Raw genomic sequence first — 20,300 nt, 5'->3', positions numbered from 1 at the left:
GCTGGCTCAAATCCCACGGCTGGCAGAGGAATCCTACTCTGTTGGGGCCCATGAGCAAACCCCAACTGCTCCAGGGGCGCTGTACAATGGCTGACCCTGTGTTTTGACCTCAAGCTTCTCTCCCTGTCTGTGTGTCTCACGGAGAGCAAGCTGGGGTCTGCGAAAAGACAAATTCCTCATGCAAGAAATTGTATGTGGCCAACAAAGTGATCTGATCTTATCTAGATGGGCCTCATTTCCACCGCGACCTTTCTGATGCTCTTCCGAGGAACTTCGAGGAACGACCAGCTGCATGCTGGGATGGCTGGTCCCCCCCCCCCCAGTGGGGTGCAGGCTCATTCTCATCAGAGCCGCGCACCCCCTGCCCCCCCCAGCCTTCCCCGCTGAGGGGGGAGGTGAGAGAGGACTGTTCTTGCCTTGTGCAGATCTGTGGGCTTTTAGAGACCCATTGATTCACGCCAGTTGCCAGGTCGAACCCAGGGCCCTGATGGGCTTTACAAATATTAAACCCGTGGAGAGAAAAGAAACACGTCAGCCTTTTAAAGACATGCTCGGCTTTCAAACTGCGGGAAAGTTACAAGCAGTGCTTAAAGTGTTTTAACAGCTCTTATGTTCCTGTAAAAAAAACCTGCGAAAGTTTGAATTGAACTTCCCCTGCAGAAAAGCCTGAATTGTAGAGCAGAACCAGCCTGTTTTTAAAGGAAACTTTTAATGGCCAAGGAGAAGAGAGGGGCTGTGTGACGCCGAGCGCAGGCCGCGGGAGCTGGTTCGCAGTGTTTCGGGGGACAGCGGCAGCGCAGCTTGAGCCGATCCTTTCAGCGTCCAAGGCTTGGACTGCGGGGCTCTGCAGCGCGTGAGTTGTCGGGGGGGGGGCTCCTTCACGGCACAAAGGCGCGCGGAGCGCTAGGGGCAGCGCGTTCCGCGTGCTCGTGCGGCGGCGCGTCCAGGGAGGAGAAAGAAGATTTTCAGGCGTTGTGACAGGTTGTCAAGGAGCGACCTTCACCGCGCAGGAAAACAAATGTCAGCGCTCGTTTTCACACCCCTGTCAGCGCTTGCTACACGCGTGCCTTCGGGCCTGTGGAATGGCTGTCAGGAGACGGCAGTCGTGTTGCTCTCTGCGAGTCTCCCCGCGGCGAAGCGCTGCTTCTCCAAGCCTCCGGGTCACGGGGCGCGGCCGGGCCCGGTTCGGGAGGCGGGTACCGGCGGGACACGGCTGTAATGATGAAGGCGCGGGGTCCCCGCGGCTGGGCTCGAGGTGTCTTCCCCGAAGCGACACGCGGGTCTTGCCGCCACGCCAGGTCTCTGGCCCCGGGCCTGACATCGTCCGCAGGTTCAACCGAGCCTGACGCGACAGGGAGCCATTCAGCGCAGCGCCTCGGGTGGTCTTTCACCTGTAGAGTCCGACATGGTTATTTTCGCCCTGAATGCTAGTTGAACACCCCCCCCCCCCTTCCTCCTCGCTCAGTCGTCCACACACCCGGTCTTCAACAGTTCCCCGGATTCCCCACCCGGAGTGGTATCCATGGTGAGAACCGGGGGCAGCAGCACAGACACGGGAACACCGAGCTGTGGCAAAGGAGCAGTGCGCTCTGACCGCTCTGCGACCAGAGAGCGTGAGAAAGCAGACCGTTTGTAAAGAAATAGAGCTTTGTAGCACACCTGCCTTGCAACTGTATTAAAAAACACAGAAAATTAAGTTGGTGTCGAGTAACGGCTCCGTAGGGATTGGCTTTCTGTACCAGACAAAGTTTTAGATTTTGTGTAAACTCTTTTTTACTATTTCAGGTGGGGAGCTGCGTCAGCATGCGCAGGCTGCAAAGGAACAAGTAATAGGTTTATTCCAGGCTGGAAAAAAGAAGAAAGAAAACACAACGTTTCGGCCGTGGAGCCTTCTTCAGGTGTGAGCTTTTTTACTATGGCGACTCCTGCGCGCACACAGGACACCCGTTTCGGCGAGGGCTGGGATGGTTTATTTCACAGCCATTAGCTTTTTTTTCTTCTTTCTCTGCACTTTAATCGTTGTTAACCGTTTTCATCTTCCCAATTTCCTGCGCAGATCTCTCCCAGCTGCTCCGCGGGAGCTCCGCGGGAGCCGCACGTGCGCTGCGCCCCGAGCCCCGCGTGTCTGCGGGCGGCGGGACGCGGGTGTGTCTCTGATGCGGGTTCCTCTCTCGCGTGTGGCGATTTCCTGAGCCCGGGGCGGGCTGCACTCATGTGGTCGCGCAGTGTTCCGGCTGCTCGAAGTCCCGCCGGGCCCGAGCGCCACACACATGGCTCTGCTTTGTGCCGCTGACGCGAAAAAAAAAAAAAGGAAAACGTCTCGTTTCGGTCCTGGTTCTGTTTTCCGTGGGCCGGCGAGCGGCTGTGCGGAGGGTGGGTTCGAAGCGCCTCGGATCTCAGACGAGCTCTTGTGCGACAGGACAGGCGGTAAAGGAACAAGTAAAGGTTTATTCCAGGCTGAAGAGAAAGGACGCACAACGTTTCAGCTGTGGAGCCTCCTTCAGGCGGGTAGGACAGGCGGTAGGCGAGAGCGGGCGAGAGATGATCACTCCTGGTTCTGGTGACCCACACACCTGCAGGGCTTCATCCCAGCCCACCTCCTAGACAGCCGAAGCCTCACCTGGTGTAAGAAGCTGCCCCTTTGGAATATTTGCAGTCACAAGTTTATTTCACTTAGGAAAGACAACGGCTAAGGCTCCAACAACACGTTTAAGAGCCGGTTCAACGGTTCAAGGGAGTCTTCTGATTACGAAGTCAGTGAAGGGTTTGATGGTGCAGCTGAGGGCTCGGCCAGCAGGTGTGTGGGTGACCAGGGACAGGGTTGGGGAACCCCGCTCTAACCTGCCGGAGCCGGAGCCGGGAAAGACGCCGAACCAGGAGCCGATCTCTGACTCGGAGTGGCAGTTTTGTACTATTCGAGGTCTTTTACAGTTCACTACTCGAAACGTCGATTTTCACTGGTGCAGGTACCTGCAGCCGTGCCTCCCAGACTGGCGAGCCGTGGAACGGTCACGGGCGTGCCGTGGAATGAGAAGAGACCGTTTTTAAACCGTGAATCGCGAGATTCAAGAGTCCAGCTCTTCCCAGCGCCGAAGGAAACATCAGACAGCTCTGTCCGCGGACACAAGCTCACGCTTCAAAGAGCCAAGTGCGTTAGAGTAGAGTATCATTTAATTTACAGCGTATATTTCACGTCGAAATACGTCAAGGAGGGACACGGACTGAAAAAAAAAGACATTTGTTTCACTGTTATCAAGGCTGATAAATTAAAAATCATCCGGGACATTAAAAACGTGCCGCGAGCTGGACAGGTTTGAGAAGAGTGACCTACAAACACCCAATTACACCTGTGCAGTGAGTGAAGGAAGACCAAGTGTAACTGAAAGCTGAAGGTGAAATCAAATCAGAAGACAAGAAAACGAAATCAGAAGACAGCAGGCGCGCTGCGCGCGAGTCCGCAAGTCCGTCACCCCTGACCTTTGACACGCGCACTGCAGCCGCCGCAGATTTCCGACGTCTGGGCAGAAACAAACAAATCATTAAAGAATAATCTCCCCAGCATCTAGCATAAGAATACTGAGAGAAGTCAGGTGTCTGAAGGGGTTGATACCCCCCTCTCACAGACGAAAGAGACAGGACGCTCGTGAAAACAGGGGCACCGGCCACCCCAGCAGCCACGGGCGAGGCGAGGTGCGAGGCGTGGGAGGAAGTGACGCAAGCAGCTGGCTCTGCCCAAGATCTGAATCAGGAGAAACTCCCCAGGAGCAAAAAAAAAGTAAAGATCTCCCTTCTTTGTGACGTTACCCACACCTGGGCTACACCATGCGTAGTATTTTCATTTTTTTAAGGATGGCTTATTCATCTTGGAGTAAGGGGCGATACATTTGAAGCGTTAAATTGTTCATGATTTGCAGAATTATACACAAAATACGCATTGTGCAATTTGACTGCAATTTGAATTAGAAGGGGCTAATCCGGTGAGGAACGGCTGATTCAGCCCGAGAGAGCCCGTCGCAACATCTCCACCAGCTGTTTGAGATCCCAGAAAGGTATTGAATTCGGTGAATTGGCTCATTAATTGGTTCAATTAAGCGTTTTAGAGCACAGATGGGAAGAAAACCGGGAGGCTGTGCGGTCATTGAGAAGCACCGCCGAACAACTTTGTCAGTTAAGCCCAGCTCGGGCCTCAGTTGGCTGTGTACTTTAGCTGCGTGGCTCTTCCGCCCCCCCGTGGTCGAAGTGAGAAGCGCGTTTACACTGGACCAGATGTCCGAGGTTCCCATTGAAATACGGAATCCAGCGATGTGACCGCTCAGAGCGATTGCTAAGAAACAACAGCAACATCGACAGGAACAGTCATAATAATCTGTTCATTTTACTGCTAGATGACAGATATTTAACCTTGGTCACAAGAGAGCAGATCCTATTCACTGAATTCTGTCAAAAAGTATAAAAAGTGGGGCAGCAGGGTGGTGCAGTGGTTAGCATTGCTGTCTTGCGTCACTGGGGCCCTGGGTTCAATGTAACTGGAAACTACAGGGAAGAGCATTTATAAAACCAGGAGGTGCTTCTTTAAGTAAAGGGTTGTGGGAGAATGGAACAAGATACCCAGCCATGTTGTCACCACTGACACTCAAAAGAGGATCAATAGGAGTCTTGGATCATTTAACTACTAACAACCATCCACCCGACTTCTACCTGTTTTATCGCATTCAGGGTCACAGGGGAGCCGGAGCCTATCCCAGCGAGCAACGGGCGCAAGGCAGGACACACCCTGGGCAGGACGCCAGTGTCACGAAACAGTTCTTCCCAGGCCCTGTGCAGACGACACGATCCGGAAGGGCGTGAGGAAACACTGGGAAAAAAGTCATGCAGGAGAGGGTATGGAGACAGGGGGCGTGTCCAAGGGGTGCAGGTGTCCAGGGGGAGTGATTCCAGGGCGAACTATCCATGAAGAAATCCAAACGGGTCATCCAAGACAGAAGCTAAAGTCCATGGCCAGGCGATCCATCCGGGGGATAAAACACGGGAACCGGGTCGGAACCGGCGGGAGGGGATCAGGAACAGAAAGTTAAAATCATAACGGAGCCAGACGCAGCAGGACCTGGGCTCTCACGAAACGGAATTCAATGAGGAACCCCGAGTGACGTCTGCGTCTGGCTTTTAAGGGGGAACTGAAGAGGGGCTGGAATAAGGAACAGGTGTGGGGAATGAGGTAGAACAAGGAAGGGCTGGAGCGCCCTTAAGAGGAGGAGTAGTGATCGTGACAGCCAGTCCATCACAAGGCCACACAGATACACACACACTCACACCAGTGTCAGTTTCCCCAGAAGCCAGTTAACCCAGCAGTATGACCTCGGACTGTGAGAGGAAACCCGCATGAACACAGGCAGAACATGTCAACTCCACACAGACAGCACCCCAAGGCCCCAGTGCAGTCTTCAAGTCCCTCCACAGATCCTGAATAGGATTCAAGTCGGGGCTTTGGCTGGGACACTCAAGGACATTCATCGTCATGTTCTGGAGCCTGTTCTGAAGGTTCTCCTCAAGTGGGGTATTGGGCTCCATTCTTTATTCCCTCTGTCCCGGCAAGTGCTTCAGTCCCTGCCGCTGAAAAGCATCTCTATAAGATGCTGCTGCTACCGCCGAGCTTCGTGGTAAGGATGGTGTTGCACAGGGGATGAGCTGTGTTCAGCCCAAGACTTCACGTTTCATCAGCTCTTTTGTCGCATGGTCTCAGGGGCCGTCACATGTCTTTGTGCAAACTCTAGGCATGCTTTTGAATTCTCCCATAGAGGCTAAACCTGTGCAGTGCTGTAGAGATTAGTACACTTGGACAGGCTCTCCTGTCTCAGCCATGGGGCGCTGTAGTTCTGCCAGGGTGGGCACTGGACTCCTGATCACTTCTCTGACCAAGGGCTGTGGTTGCTGAGTTTGGGAGGAGGGCTTGCTCTTTATAATCATTCCCAGATCTGTGCCTCCTCACAATACTGTCACGGAGTTGTACAGACAGCTCTTTGGTTTTCATGGGATAGTTTCTGCACTGTTAACTGACGAACCTTATTTAATTAGGTGTATTTCTTCTGAAATCATGTCAAACAATTGAACTTATTGATTTAGAGTGATCTCCCAAGGTAATCACATCCATCTGGGCTCAGTTTGGAGTGTCATGTCATGGGGTACTTGTCTATTCAAGACATTTCAGTGTTGTCTTTTAAATTACATGTAAAACGTTTCCAGAACTTTTGTTCATTACATTTTATTACAAAGTCATTTGTATAGACAGAAAATCCCACACAGATGTATTTTTATTATAGTTTGCATGATAAATTGTGAAAATATCCAAGGGGGGATGAATACTGCTTTTTGAAGGCACTGTAGAGTGACACAGGATAGAGCATGCAAACTCCACACAGAGGTCACTCGGCCTTCATCCTAAAGCTGTGAGACAGCACAGCAGTGCCGAGCACATCTGTAATGGGGCCATTAAAGACTTTGAAATAATAAGCATTTGAAACTGCTAATTGGCAATCAGAGAAAAAATAAAGGAGATTAATAAAAAAGATGTCTAATACATGTTACAATGTTAGCTGTCAGGAGTAGTCTATACTTATAGGCACAGCAATAAATCAGAATTCTACTAACATCCATCCACATAAAAAGCAAGTTGATATGGGTGGCTGATGTAGCAGCTGAACAGCAGGACAGGCAGTGGTGCACCATATAGTTTGATCTTGTCAGATCTACAAACCAAGCAAGGCTGGGCCTACTGTGATGGGAGATATCCAGGGAACATACTGTTGGTAAACCAGTAGAAGATGCCATCAGGAATAGACGGTCTATTCCAGGGTGAAGATGTTCTCCAGAGGAGAAGAGGAGTCTGGATCAGAGAGTCCATTCCAGGGTGAAGATGTTCTCCAAACAAGAGGAGGAGTCTGGACCAGAGACAGTCTATTCCTGCGTGAAGATGTTCTCCAGGTGTTGCTGTGAGGAGCAGAGGAGTCTGGACCAGAGACAGTCTATTCCAGGGTGAAGATGTTCTCCAGAGGAGAGGAGGAGTCTGGATCAGAGAGTCTATTCCAGGGTGAAGATGTTCTCCACAGGAGAGGAGGAGTCTGGATCAGAGAGTCTATTCCAGGGTGAAGATGTTCTCCAAACAAGAGGAGGACTCTGGACCAGAGACAGTCTATTCCTGGGTGAAGATGTTCTCCAGAGGAGAGGAGGAGTCTGGATCAGAGAGTCTATTCCAGGGTGAAGATGTTCTCCACAGGAGAGGAGGAGTCTGGATCAGAGAGTCTATTCCAGGGTGAAGATGTTCTCCAAACAAGAGGAGGACTCTGGACCAGAGACAGTCTATTCCTGGGTGAAGATGTTCTCCAGGTGTTGCTGTGAGGAGCAGAGGAGTCTGGACCAGAGACAGTCTATTCGAGGGTGAAGATGTTCTCCAGAGGAGCGGAGGAGTCTGGACCAGGGATCTATTCCAGGGTGTAGATATTCTCCTCCACTGGGCGTCTGGTTTCGATCTCATGGATAATATGTCGGGGCCCTGCAGGGGTTGCTGACCTTCTGTGTTACAAATGTGTAAAAAGTGCCTCATATTTAAACAGTTTTGATTCTTTTTAAAGGAGGACTGAGATTCATAATACACACGCTTTAAAAGGTTAAAAGATAAATTCAGATTTGAAAGGACAATCCTAGCATTTTGATGAAAGATTCCACCAAAATATAAAATAAATATAAATTTGCTCAATATTAATAATGTGCTTTTCTTTGCCCTCACCTTCCTGTCTCATTCTGGCTTCTTTTCTGAATTTGTCCTAGGAAAGAAAAGACACAGACAGTCAATCTGCAAAGTTGTATTCATAAAAAAAAATTGAATTAATTCCTGTCTAAGAATAAGAATAACAGGCTCCAATTCCCACTACAATGAGAGTGTGTACATGGTAAACATTTAAAATGAATTGTACCTATGAGACAGATTATATTAATATTAATTAAATCCTGTGCTTAATACCTTTGTTGATTACAATGATGTGAGGAAGAAAGTTTCTATGGTTTTACATATTTAAACATGTCGGATCTTCACCTAGTCCTCACTAGTCCTGTATCAGTAGATAAATCTAACCTCATGTGAACAATAACAGGTGCTTATTTTACTGTCAAAGACAGCTGTGCATAACCGACTGCCCTCAGGCATCACAGAGCTGAAACAATTCTGTAAGGAAGAGTGAGGCGCAATTCGCCCCAGGGGATGGGAGAGACTGATCAACTCTTATAGGAAACGTGTAATTCAAGTTATGGCTTCTAAAGGGGGTTCCACATGTTTCTGAATCATGGGGTACGCTTACCTTTTCTCCCAAAGATATTGAGTGCTGTGTTTCTGTTTAATAAATTAACAGTGAAATGTGAGTTGTGTGTCACCTGAGGTTTGATCTATCTCACTGTGAGGACTTGGTGAGGACTAGATGAATGTCAGATATATCTAAATATGTAAAACAACAGAATCCAAGGGGGGTGCACTTTCTCTTTCACATCACTGTAGGTCTGGATAAAATACCTGTAGCTAATTGCACTGATTAAAAAAACATTTTTTACATGCAATTAAAACCCTTTAGCACTACAGAGAGACTGAAAGCTAACGAACCAGACCATGCATTTACAGCTCTTGCAGGTACACATCGCCTGTCAGATCAGTGCAACGAGTGTACAAGTCCTTCAGAGCGCTGATGTCAGAGCACAAGCGCTCCCGTTACTGTGGTTTCCTGCCTGGTATCAGTTTCGACTGGGGGGCTGCAGCTCGTGTTCTGTAAGAAGCATTGAGCTGCACTCTGCCCAGAAGCACAGTCTCCCCAGGTCACAGTGCAGAAACGATCTCTGTGAGAGTTCGGTTGTAGCGCCAGGGGTACACCATGTCTAATGCTCTTCAGAGTCGGGCTGTCCCACCCGCAGTCAGAAGGGGTCATTCTTGTTGTAAGTCAGGGGCTGTCCAGTCTAGGTGCTGGAGGGCCCGCGTGTCTGGAGGTTTTCGTTTCAGCTCAGCTCTTTATAAACGAAATGAGCTCTTTACAGGCCTGTCTGAGCCAGACTGTCTGCTTCCCCTGCCTCTCCAACCTGCTGACAGGCCGGCCCTCCAGAAGCAGGACTGGACCGGACACCCCTGTGTCGCAACTATTCATAAGAAGTGCTGTAGTTGTGCGTTTGATTACACATGACCTTCATGGGAGGAATCGTTTCCCGTTCATCCACGTCGGATACCTACGTCGGAAGCCCAGGAGAGCCAGCGAGCTGGCCAGCAGCAGGAACAGCAGCACAGTGATGGACCCAGCCAGCACCGGAACATTGATCTGCAAGGACTGCGTGGCAATCGCGCTCTCCTCCTGCAAACAGCGAAAATAAAGCAATCGATGCCGTATTTTTTCTATTAAAAAAACCCTTTTATTTCAGAACAGACGTCTTACAATGAGCACACACTCTGACAAGTCATGCGATTTCAACTATATAGGAGACGTAAAATACATAATTTATGCTGAATATATAATAGAATAAATAAATAGAAAATACCGAGCGCACTTTTTTTAATGTGTGGGTCAATGGGAGCGCCGGGCACGGCGAGAATGCACTCACGACGCCTCCGGAGCGGGGCAGGCTGGGGTTCCTCGCGGCATCATCCTCAGTCAGGCGGGGCGACTCTGCTTCTACCCGGCCTCCTGCAGGGGACAGACACGGGGCACAGCGGCCTGGCTGCCATCACCCGACTACAGAAAGACCAGCCTGGTCCCAGCCCGGTGAGCACCGGTCCGAGAAACCAACGCGAGAGGCGCTGCGTCACACGGGAGCGAGCAAAGGCATGCAGACACTCAGAGCAGCGGCCCCCGAGAATGCAGAGAGCGGCCACTAGGGGGAGCTGGTGCGTATTGTTTCGTCTAGATCAGAGGTCCCAGTTACCTGATGAAGCCTTCCTTGAGCAAACATGTGGCTTTTTTGGAATATTTTTTGCAACTCAAAAGTCTAGGATTTTACATACGAAATGCAAAATTTAAAAGGCAACCCCTACGTGTTTAAGAGCTGAAAACAGTTCAGTTTATTTGTCATGTGCACAGAAAGCATGTTTCCAAACCGGTTTCAAACCAGGAACCTTTCGCGTATGAGGCGAAAGTGATAACTACTACACTACAGAAACTTGGCATTACACTATGGAAGCAGTTAAGCAGTTCAAATTAATACTGTTAATCAAGTCACTTAATTGTTCGATTGTGTGACTGGGAGCTGGGCCGGAACTCAACCCAGCAGGTGTGTGGGTCACCCGGACCGGGACTGGGAACGCCCTTTCTAGATGACCCGAGCTCCGGTCCAAGAAGACACAGGAGGGTCAGAGCTCCTGCTGTTGTTACCTGTAACAAGGCGCCGAGCACGCCTGCGCATTTCTGTTACCTTTAACACTGAGCGAGCAGTTGACACCGTTTGACACGCGTGTACGAGTCTGTGGAAAGCCGTTCTGCACTCCCGCTCCTACGCAGAATAACGTGCGAGAAAGACTACTGCTGTGGTTTTCGGACATCCAATGCTTCAATATTGCCAAAGGAAGGCAGATTATAGTTCGTTTCAATTGCTCTCCACCCCATCGCCTATTGTTTCTGAATAAACCTCACAGGAAGTAACTTTGTGACATTGTTAGTCACCGCAAGGTCCAGTAGTATAGTGTGCGATAACTCCCTCGGCCTAGGTGAAGCTGATCGTTTAGTTGCGTTTTTGGAATCAAGCATTTTGGGGGGCCGTGTAAAAAATGTAAATCAGTAACCGAGTGGTCTTGAATAGTTTCAACGTTGTGGAACAACCCAGGCCATTCAATTTGTATACAAATGCTGAAAACTGAGTCACGGGAGTCGCATTTGGTGACAAACTGTGAAATAAACTGCTGTTCGGTTACCTAACTAGCTCCGACCACAGAGCTCTCAGATGACGTGCAACTGCATGGGGTTTAAATGCGGTTATTTGCGCTTATACGCCCGCCGTACAAAACAGACAGTTGAGGTCTGTTTTTCAACTTCCTTTCGGGTCGGGTGGGATGATGTGAAGCGGGGTTGAGTCACAGGACTCTCGGTGAGGGAGACCTTTTTTTGTAACAACTGTTTAGACCGAAACCAGGGGTTACCCCCGGGAGGAGTTCGTTGCTTCTAGATTAAACCCCATCGAGCCGACTGCAATTACTAGTGAGCCAGAGACGCACCACCGCTGGAACAGACATTCTTCCCGTAAATAACAAATCTAATCCCAGAATTCCCACACCTGCCAGAACCAGAACAGCTTCCATTCTTACTGGGAGAGGAAACTCAATAGAGCTGCAGCCCAGCGTGTGATCTCCTGGCACAGCCCGAGGAGCAGACAGGGAGGAGACTGTGAGTCTCTTAATAATAATAATAGTATACTTTGTGTGATCTTCTTACAGCCTGAGGAACAGATAGACTCTGAAATAGGAAGAATATGTATTTAGTCTGGAAAAGAGTGTGCCGATTGTCATTGCTTTGGTAACACTGTAGTCCTACCTTTGTGCCTCTCCAGCGCGTTGACTTTGAATGGGGGAACTTGAATGGCAAGTAGAGGTGTTGGTGCAGAAAGATCAGGCCCATGAGACCTCTACCTCACCTGCTCTGTGAAGACCAGAGGGAGATCCGACAGGTCCGGCGTTCTCATGTCCCACCAGTCTGATAGGTCTGTGTGTGTGTGTGTGTGTGTGTGTGTGTGTGTGTGTGTGTGTGTGTGTGTTCCCTCCCAATACACTGCACCATTTACACTGTTGAAAAAGTCCCTTTCGGGCTTTTGCAAAACTGGAGAGCCAACGTCTCGTTCAGAAACACGGGAAGAATGTTAATTGGAGGAAAATCTGCTGGAAACAGGGTGAAACGGGCCCTAATTACGGAAGACTTTATTTTGGATCTGACTCGGGTCAGATCGCAATCCTGCAGACTGACGGCAGTCTGGCAGGAGGACGATGAAGTCTCAAGCCTCTGCCGAGGCAGTGCAACTGCTGACTAAACTGGTGGAATAAACTAGTCATTTGGATTTCAGAGAAGTGGTTCACAGATCACACAACAAATCACACAACACTTTCCATTGCATCCAGCAACAGTCTCCCAGTCATTGTGAAGGTAGCGCCATTTCCCTGTCCTAGTAGTCTCGGAACGCGTAAGCACGTGCTGTCTCATGCCTTATCTTTTTATCTTTGCCTCAACCCACTGAAGCCCAGCAGGTGTGAACCTGGCCAGTACCTGGACGGGAGACCTCCTGGGAAAGCTAAGGCTGCTACTGGAAGAGGTGTCAGTGGGCCCAGTAGAGGGCGCTCATGCTGCCATCTGTGTGGGTCCTAATGCCCCAGTCTAGTCTTGCTGTGAAAAAAAAGAAGGTGCCATCCTTTGGATGAGACCCAAAACCGAGGTCCTGACTCCCTGTGGTCATTAAAAATCCCAGGGCGTTTCTTGAAAAGAGTAGGGGTGTTCTGGCCAAATTTCCCCCTGGCCTTTACTAATCATGACCCCCTAATTATGCCCATCTGTGAGCTGGCTTCATCAGTGTGTCCTCCTCCCCACTGAGAGCTGGTGGGAGTACTGGAGCACTCTGTGTGCCATCACATCATGGTGGCGGTGTTGTGGCTAAGGATCTGCGCCTGTGGCTGGGAGGTTGCTGGTTTGAATCCTGCGGCTGGCAGAGGAATCCTACTCCGTTGGGCCCCTGAGCAAGGCCCTTAACCCCAACTGCTCCAGGGGCGCTGTATAAATGGCTGACCCTGCGCTCTGACCCCAAGCTTCTCTCCCTGTCTGTGTGTCTCATGGAGAGCAAGCTGGGGTATGTGAAAAGACAAATTCCTAAAGCAAGAAATTGTATATGGCTAATATAGTCATCTCTTACCTCTCACCCAGGTGGATGGATGCTGTAAAGCACTTTGAGTGGAGTGTCAGATAAGGGCTCTATTATGATAATAATAAGTATAAGGCTAAATTATTATCGTCTTTCGTCGGAGTGGGGAGAGAAGGCAGACACTGCCTGTCACTCGCTGATGGGAAGTGGGTTTCTGGGAAGTTCTGGGTTTCACTTCCCAGAACCTGCCGGTGTCTCATCGGCAGCGCTGAGCCCCGATCGTAGCTCGTCATCTGACTGCTGATTAATAGGCTCCTGTGGCTGTGGAAAACGTCACACATCACCGCGTTGAACCGATGCCTCCAGTGGCCTCTCCTTCACGAGAATAACCACACCACACAGCACAGGGCTTTCAGGCACAGCCAGACAAGAACCAAAACACTCATCACATCCTGCTCTCAGACGCCAGCCTAACCTGATTTAAGAACAGAGACCTGAGCAAAACTACAAAACCCGCAGCCCGCCACAATGAAGCACACAGGAAAAGCTGTGCACGGGGGGCATCTCAGCCCATCTGGGTCGATTGGTGGTGAGTATGTAACTGACCAGAGTATCTCATCTAGCTGTTTGCTTGCGAGAGCACTTGTGTCCTCTGGTTTGTCTTTCTTTACCGGCTTGAATTGCAGTCCAGTAGGCTAAATGCTCGATTCAGGTTCAATAATTCAATTCTTTCTGCTTGTCCCATAAGGACGATCCCTTAAGGCGTTTGCTCAGTCTTGGATTTTATCCAAATTCTTCCTGAATTGATGTTGCTGCTTCTGCAAGGTTTGCTTAGCATTCTTCTTTGGGGGAGTTTCACACTTGTAATCCCTCCTCTTAAGGGCGCTCCGGCCCTTTCGTCTTTCAGTTGATTTCATGCACCTGGTCCCTGTTTTGTCCGTCTTTACTTAAGCCGGGGGCTCCCGCTATTCCGGGCTCAGCATTGGAAGACGGACGCCCGGAAGCCCGCCTACCAAAGTCTTGGAGAGACCCGATGGCACAGGCTTCATCACGGTGTCCTGTCCAGCTGAGTCCGGGGCTCAGAGCCACTGGCCTCGTTACTGTTTTTATCCTCCTGGTTCCCTGTCCCTGTCCCTGTTCCGGTTTAAATCTTGTCTGTCTCGGATTGGATCTCTTGGCTCCTGGACCCTGGACTGCGCCCCGCTTTCCCCTTTGGACTACCTCAAGACTTGTTCGCCTGCGCCACACCCCCTGAGCACCAGATCACAGCCGTCACGCCCCCCTGTCTGTCATCCCGTCCTGCTCCTGCTGTGTTTCCCTTGAAGCCTTATTCCAGTCACTTCAAGATTATATCGTCTGCATAGGGTCCATAATACGCACAACTCAGAAGTAAGGATCAGCTCCTATGATAGGTTGTCTGTGTACTCTCCTCATTTACTAACTGTCCCGGAATCTAGATCACTGACATGAATTAGATACAGCAGATGTCTCTGATACTACACCAGTTACATCACCTCAGTTTCAGCATTTACCCCCCTCTGATCTCTAGCCGTTAACCAGTTCCCACTCAGTTTTCCACACTCATGTCCTAGTTGTTTGAAAAGACAAGATCAGCTCAGACTTCACCTCTAGTAGGTGTCCTGACAGACTGGATAAGACCAAGGAGGTCCAGCACACGGTGCCAGCTGGACCCACACGGTGCCAGCTGGACCCACACTGCGCCAGCCAGACCTGGGAACCTTTTATCCCCCGGTTTAAGCATACAGGTCAAACATCCATCTATCCCGCCATTATCCACGGCAGATGGCAAGCCAGAGGCTAACCCCGCAGACACAGGGCACAGGGTGGGCACACACCCTGGAATTGCTGCCAGTCCATCCCAGGTGCTGTAGCAATATTTCCACTTCCCCTTGAAAAACAGCCAGGAGTCTGCCTCAGAAGTTAAAGGAAGGTTTTATCTGTCACACATCCCTGGGCTGATCAGACTGGTAACATTGCAGGATCACGCTCATCTTCCTCTTCCCTATTTGCCAAAGATAACTTATTTTAACACAATTGGTCACTTACTTTTGTACCACATGTTCCTATATAACACAGTATAACTCCATTCCAGTTCAATCCAGTTCTTCCCCTTACAAAATACTGCAGAAAACGTCTGTACAAATTTCACAAAGACCCTGTCAACACAGGGTACACCTGCAGGTACACTTTGGAGACAGTAAATGCCCTAGTCGGCATGTGCTTGGACTATAAAAGCAAACTGCAGCACCCTGTAAAAACCCGCCCAAACATGCAGACTCCACACAGAAGGCTCCTCAGGCCCCAGAATGTGTCCAACGATAGGCTCTGGATTAGCGCCACCCTTCTCCAGGGATGCACGGCTTTTCAGTAGCGGATTAGTGCCAAGAGTCCCCTGCCATGTGGGTGGTATTTGTGGGCGCACGGCGTCAAGACAACTGCACCCACATGTGCAAGCAAGCACACTGCCTCCTTCAGGCTCGCCAGCTGCAGCCGGATTAGTGCTGGGAAAGGCCGAGTGTACAGTGGTGGAATTGCGGAGTGAGAGGCTCAGGTACACAAACATGCCCATTCCACTCGGAGATCCAGGAGCATAGCAGCAGGCTTACCTGCGGCTTGTGGCTCCGATTGGTTGTGTCCGGAGTGTCCGGGTGTTGGAGTCACTGGGCTGGCTGATGGTGAGGGCTCCGTTGGCGCTGGAAGGACAGGAGGTGTGTGCAGACATTAACTCATATGAATAAGTGCATGCCGAGAAAGAGCCTGGACTATCAAGAACTGTGTGTCAGAAAGGAAGGAGTTACGGTTTCAGAGCTTTTAACCCAGGGTTGGGGAGGGGGGGGGGGCATCTCCAGTCTGCAAGTGCCTCTGTCTAGCTGTGTTTGTAAACCTCTTTACATCTCCACTTTCTCAAAAACTAGGAAATGCTTCTACTTGTCCAATCAAGCAAATAATAGGTCCAATTGGTCAATTAAGTAATTAAGAGCTCAGGTTGAAGGAAAACCAGCAAACCTCTGGCCCTCCAGGCCTGGAGTTGTGTCCCCTGGTGTAAACAACGTTTATATTCAAGAATATGAGAAATACGGTACAGAGCTGGCCTGTAACAGTTGCTAATTCAGAGCTCAACAGTCTCGGCTCTTGGTAGGATCAAAGTTCCATATATAGTGTGACAAAGAAACCTGCCTCCTCCACTTCCTCCCAGATTCTCTCCATGTAATTAGTGCTTTATTATAATGACATTTTATTAACAGACTAATTGACTGATTAATTACTTCAACTGTTTGATGACTAATTTGATTAATTAACTGACTGTTTCTGAGGGCTACATCAGTATTTAGTATCTGGGTTGCCCAGGGCTGGTGTAACCTACCTTTGAGCACCTGCAGGGTGTGAGACACCTTCTGGTCATTGAAATAGCCATCGATGTCCACTCGGCAGCAGTATGACCCGCTGTCCGCTTGCCTCACCCTGGAGATGGTCAGGTCCACCTGTCCGGCCGGGATGTCTCCGTTGAGCCGGTACCGGTCCGAGACTTTGGAGATGACGCGGCTGCCGTCAGTCTGGACGATGGTGTCGCTGCACCAGAGCGTGCCGCAGTTCCGGCCCCAGCACACCCGGCTCAGCCCGTACCTCTTCACCGAGTAGCGGCAGGCCAGGCTGACCGCCTCGCCCTCCAGCGCCTGGTACCCCGCGGCCGAGGACCTGGGGGCTGTGAGGGAGAGAGGGATGAGTTTCCTGAGCCCATAGCTGCAGCTGCACTGTTCCAGCTGCTACTGCTACCTTACTGCTGAGCCCCATCTACTGGTGAGCTCCACCTACTGCTACTGCTGAGCCCCACCTACTGCTGAGCTCCACCTACTGCTGCTGCTGGGTCCCGCCTACTGCTACTGCTGAGCCCCGCCTACTGCTGAGCTCCACCTACTGCTACTGCTACTGCTGAGCCCCATCTACTGGTGAGCCCTGCCTACTGCTGAGTTCCACCTACTGCCACTGCTAAGCCCTGCCTACTGCTGAGCTACACCTAATGCCACTGCTGAGCTCCACCTACTGCTACTGCTGAGCCCCCCTTGCTGCTGAGCCCCGCCTGCTGCTGAGCTCCACCTACTGCTGACCTCCATCTACTGGTGCTGCTGAGCCCCGCCTGCTGCTGAGCCCCGCCTGCTGCTGAGCTCCACCTACTGCTGCTGCTGAGCTCCACCTACTGCTACTGCTGAGCCCCCCTTGCTGCTGAGCCCCGCCTGCTGCTGAGCTCCACCTACTGCTGACCTCCATCTACTGGTGCTGCTGAGCCCCACCTGCTGCTGAGCCCCACCTGCTGCTGAGCTCCACCTACTGCTACTGCTACTGCTGATCCCCGCCTGCTGCTGAGCCCCGCCTGCTGCTGAGCCTCGCCTGCTGCTGAGCTCCACCTACTACTGAGCTCCACCTACTACTGCTGCTGAGCTCCACCTACTACTGAGCTCCACCTACTGCTACTGCTGCTGCTGAGCTCCACCTACAGCTGAGCTCCACCTACTGCTACTGCTGCTGCTGAGCTCCACCTACAGCTGAGCCCTGCCTGCTACTGAGCTCCACTTACTGCTACTATTGCTGCTGAGCTCCACCTACTGCTACTGCTACTGCTGAGCCCCACCTGCTGCTGAGCCCCGCCTACAGCTGAGCTCCACTTACTGCTACTGCTGCTGCTGAACTCCACCTACAGCTGAGCCCTGCCTGCTACTGAGCTCCACTTACTGCTACTGCTGCTCCACCTACTGCTGAGCTCCACCTACTTCTGCAGCTCCACCTGCTGCTATACCTACTGTTGAGCTTCACCTACTGCTGTAGCTCCACCTATTGCTTGGGATGAAACCGAGCTGAAGGTTGTGATCCCAGGTTTTAAATTAGTGGTGCAACAGACTAGGATCATAAGACAAATCTAGCTAGAGAGTGAGTGAGAGTTATTGTAGCTAATGAGCCCAGTTCTGTTTTGGCAGCGTGTGGATTGACAGGTTGGAGATCAGAGAGAGACAGGAGGTGCTTTCTGGATGCAGAGGAGAGAATTGTGTTGTTTATTTTAACTGATTACTATGAATTCGTGCTTACTGTTGTTTTGGATTATCAATGTTACTTAAATTAACTTAAAGCCAATGCATTAGTACTTTAATTATCACATAATTGAGGGTTACTTATGTCTCTTAACCCTTCATATATATACTGTGATACATTCTGTGGCGGTGTAGGCAGGATCTGGGTTATATGCTGCTTGGCTATTTGTGACGGTTCTCTGCACTGAACCCTCCCGAATGTTGAGACCCTACTGTAATAGAATTTGATGTGCAGTAACAGACGCCCAGACCAAATCACAGTACCAATGGTGTGTGTTGCATCAACAGCATTAGTAAAAGTAGAAGCAGGAGCTGTAACAGTTGTAGCAGTAAACGTAATAGTAATAGTAGAGAGTAATAGTAGAGAGAGATGAGAGTAGTGCTTTTACTTAATTTTAGTAATTATTGGTAGTAACTACTATTGCTATTATTATTACTACTATGTTAGCAGTAATGGCAGTACTGTAGCAGTAACATTAGCCCTCTAATAACAGCAGTGGTGGCATTAGCCTTGTAATAACAGCAGTAGTTACTGCAGCTGTAATAGTGACATGTGTAGCACCAACAGCATTAATACCAGCAATAGCAGCACCAGCAATAGTAGTAGCAGCAGCCCTGTCAGTACAGAGGGAGTAGTTACTGCAGCTGTAACAATGATATGTATACCATTAACAGTATTAATAACAGCTGAAATAGCAGTAGCAGCAGCAACAGCAGCACTGTACCTATAGCAGGTGTAGCTACTGCAGCTGTAAAGGTAACATGTGTAGCACCAACAGCATTAGTAACAGCACTAGCAGCACCAACAATAGCAGTAGCAGCAGTAACCACAGCCCTGTAAGTAAAGAAGGTGTAGTTACCGCAGCTGTAACAATGATATGTATAGCATCAACAGTATAAATAATAGCTGAAATAACAGTAGCAGCAGCAACAGCACTGCTGTACCTACTATATAGCAGTTATAGTTACTGCAGCTGTAACAATGATATGTATAGCATTAACAGTATTATTAACAGCAGAAATAGCAGTAGCAGCAGTAACCACAGCCCTGTAAATAATAATAATAAATAAAGAAGGTGTAATTACTGCAGCTGTAACAGTGACATGTGTAGCACCAACAGCATTAATAACAGCTGCAGCACCAGCAATAGCAGCCCTGTAACTAGAGCAGGCTCAGGTAACTGGGCTGTAACAGTGACATGTGTAGCACCAACAGCATTAGTAACAGCACTAGCAGCACCAGCAATAGCAGCCCTGTGACTAGAGCAGGCTCAGGTAACTGGGCTGTAACAGTGACGTGTAGCACCAACAGCATTAATAACACCAGCAGCACCAGCAAGAGTAACAGCAGCCCTGTAGCTATGTAAATACAGGTGGTGGTTATTGCGGCTCTAGCAGGTAAACATCAGCAGCATTAATAACAGCAATAGCGGCAGTAGCTGGGGGTTAGTATTCCAGCACAGACAATGAAGAAAAAACCGTGGGTAGGAGCTCTTGCCTGCTATAGCCACGGTAAGGATCCAGTGCAGCCACAGGCCAGCGCGGAGAGGCATCTCCTCAGCAGCAGTGGTGTCAGGGTACGACAGCCCCTCTGAGAGAGCGCTGCCAGAGAGCGGCTATTCACGGCGCCCGGGGCAGTGGGCACCTCAATGGCCTCTTGTGTCCCGGGGCTCCTGCTGGGATATCTCCTGCCAGGACTGGCACAGGCTCTGCAGCCCATCCTGGGAGCCTGTGGCTCGGGGGCTCAGAAAGGGGCCATTGTCTGGCAGCTGGGCTGCAGAGGCCCTTCACTTTGTTTTCCGCCTTCTCCAAAGGCAGGAAGGAGGGAAAGAAAAACATGGCAGCAAACCAGTGCTGATGGGCAGGGGGCATTTTCCAGAGCTATGAGATACTGTTCTCTGAACTGATTAATCAGTGAATCAGATCAGAGTGACTATCAGATCACCTTGCAACCTTTGTCTGCCTAATTCTGGTCTCCTGCCTGTCTCCCAAGCCAGTTTATAGTCCATGGGAGACAGGGCCTTCTCCTCTTTGACTCAAAGCTCTGGCATTCCTTTGCTAAGGATATCCGAGAGTCACCCCTGACATCTGATCCCTGGGCTCTATTAAAGCTAGACTCAAAACCTCTTTTTTTGTTCCGTAAAGTGCTTTGAGAAGCCACTTTTAAGGGTGGTATATAAAATCTAGTTTATTATCATTGCAATCAATGACACGTGGCCCTGCCCATGCCCAAACGGAAATACTTTGTGAGACAACTGCAAGGAGGTCAAATGGCCTCTTCCTGTCTTGTGGCAGGGCAGGCGACCCCAGAACAGGCAGAGGTGACACAAGCACATCCCGGCCTGA

The 20,300-nt window shown here is 50.2% G+C and overlaps 1 protein-coding gene across 1 annotated transcript; it reads right to left on the bottom strand.

Annotated features, from left to right (window-relative positions):
* Positions 1 to 6,290: 6,290 nt before the first annotated feature.
* On the bottom strand, positions 6,291 to 19,541 carry LOC148821078 (hepatitis A virus cellular receptor 2 homolog). Its single transcript, XM_088931874.1, has 7 exons — positions 19,453 to 19,541; positions 16,238 to 16,576; positions 15,480 to 15,566; positions 9,625 to 9,707; positions 9,260 to 9,377; positions 7,781 to 7,817; positions 6,291 to 7,566 (listed from the first exon to the last, which is right to left on the bottom strand). Exons 1-7 carry the CDS (start codon positions 19,505 to 19,507, stop codon positions 7,476 to 7,478), a joined length of 810 nt encoding a protein of 269 aa, XP_088788000.1. The 5' UTR covers positions 19,508 to 19,541; the 3' UTR covers positions 6,291 to 7,475.
* Between the last annotated feature and the right edge of the window lie 759 nt (positions 19,542 to 20,300).

Source organism: Atractosteus spatula, chromosome 14 (assembly GCF_055471065.1).
Source record: "Atractosteus spatula isolate fAtrSpa1 chromosome 14, fAtrSpa1.hap1, whole genome shotgun sequence".
NCBI lineage: Eukaryota > Metazoa > Chordata > Actinopteri > Semionotiformes > Lepisosteidae > Atractosteus > Atractosteus spatula.
The sequence above is the reverse complement of the archived record's forward strand: the minus strand, read 5'-3'. Positions and strand labels throughout refer to the sequence as shown.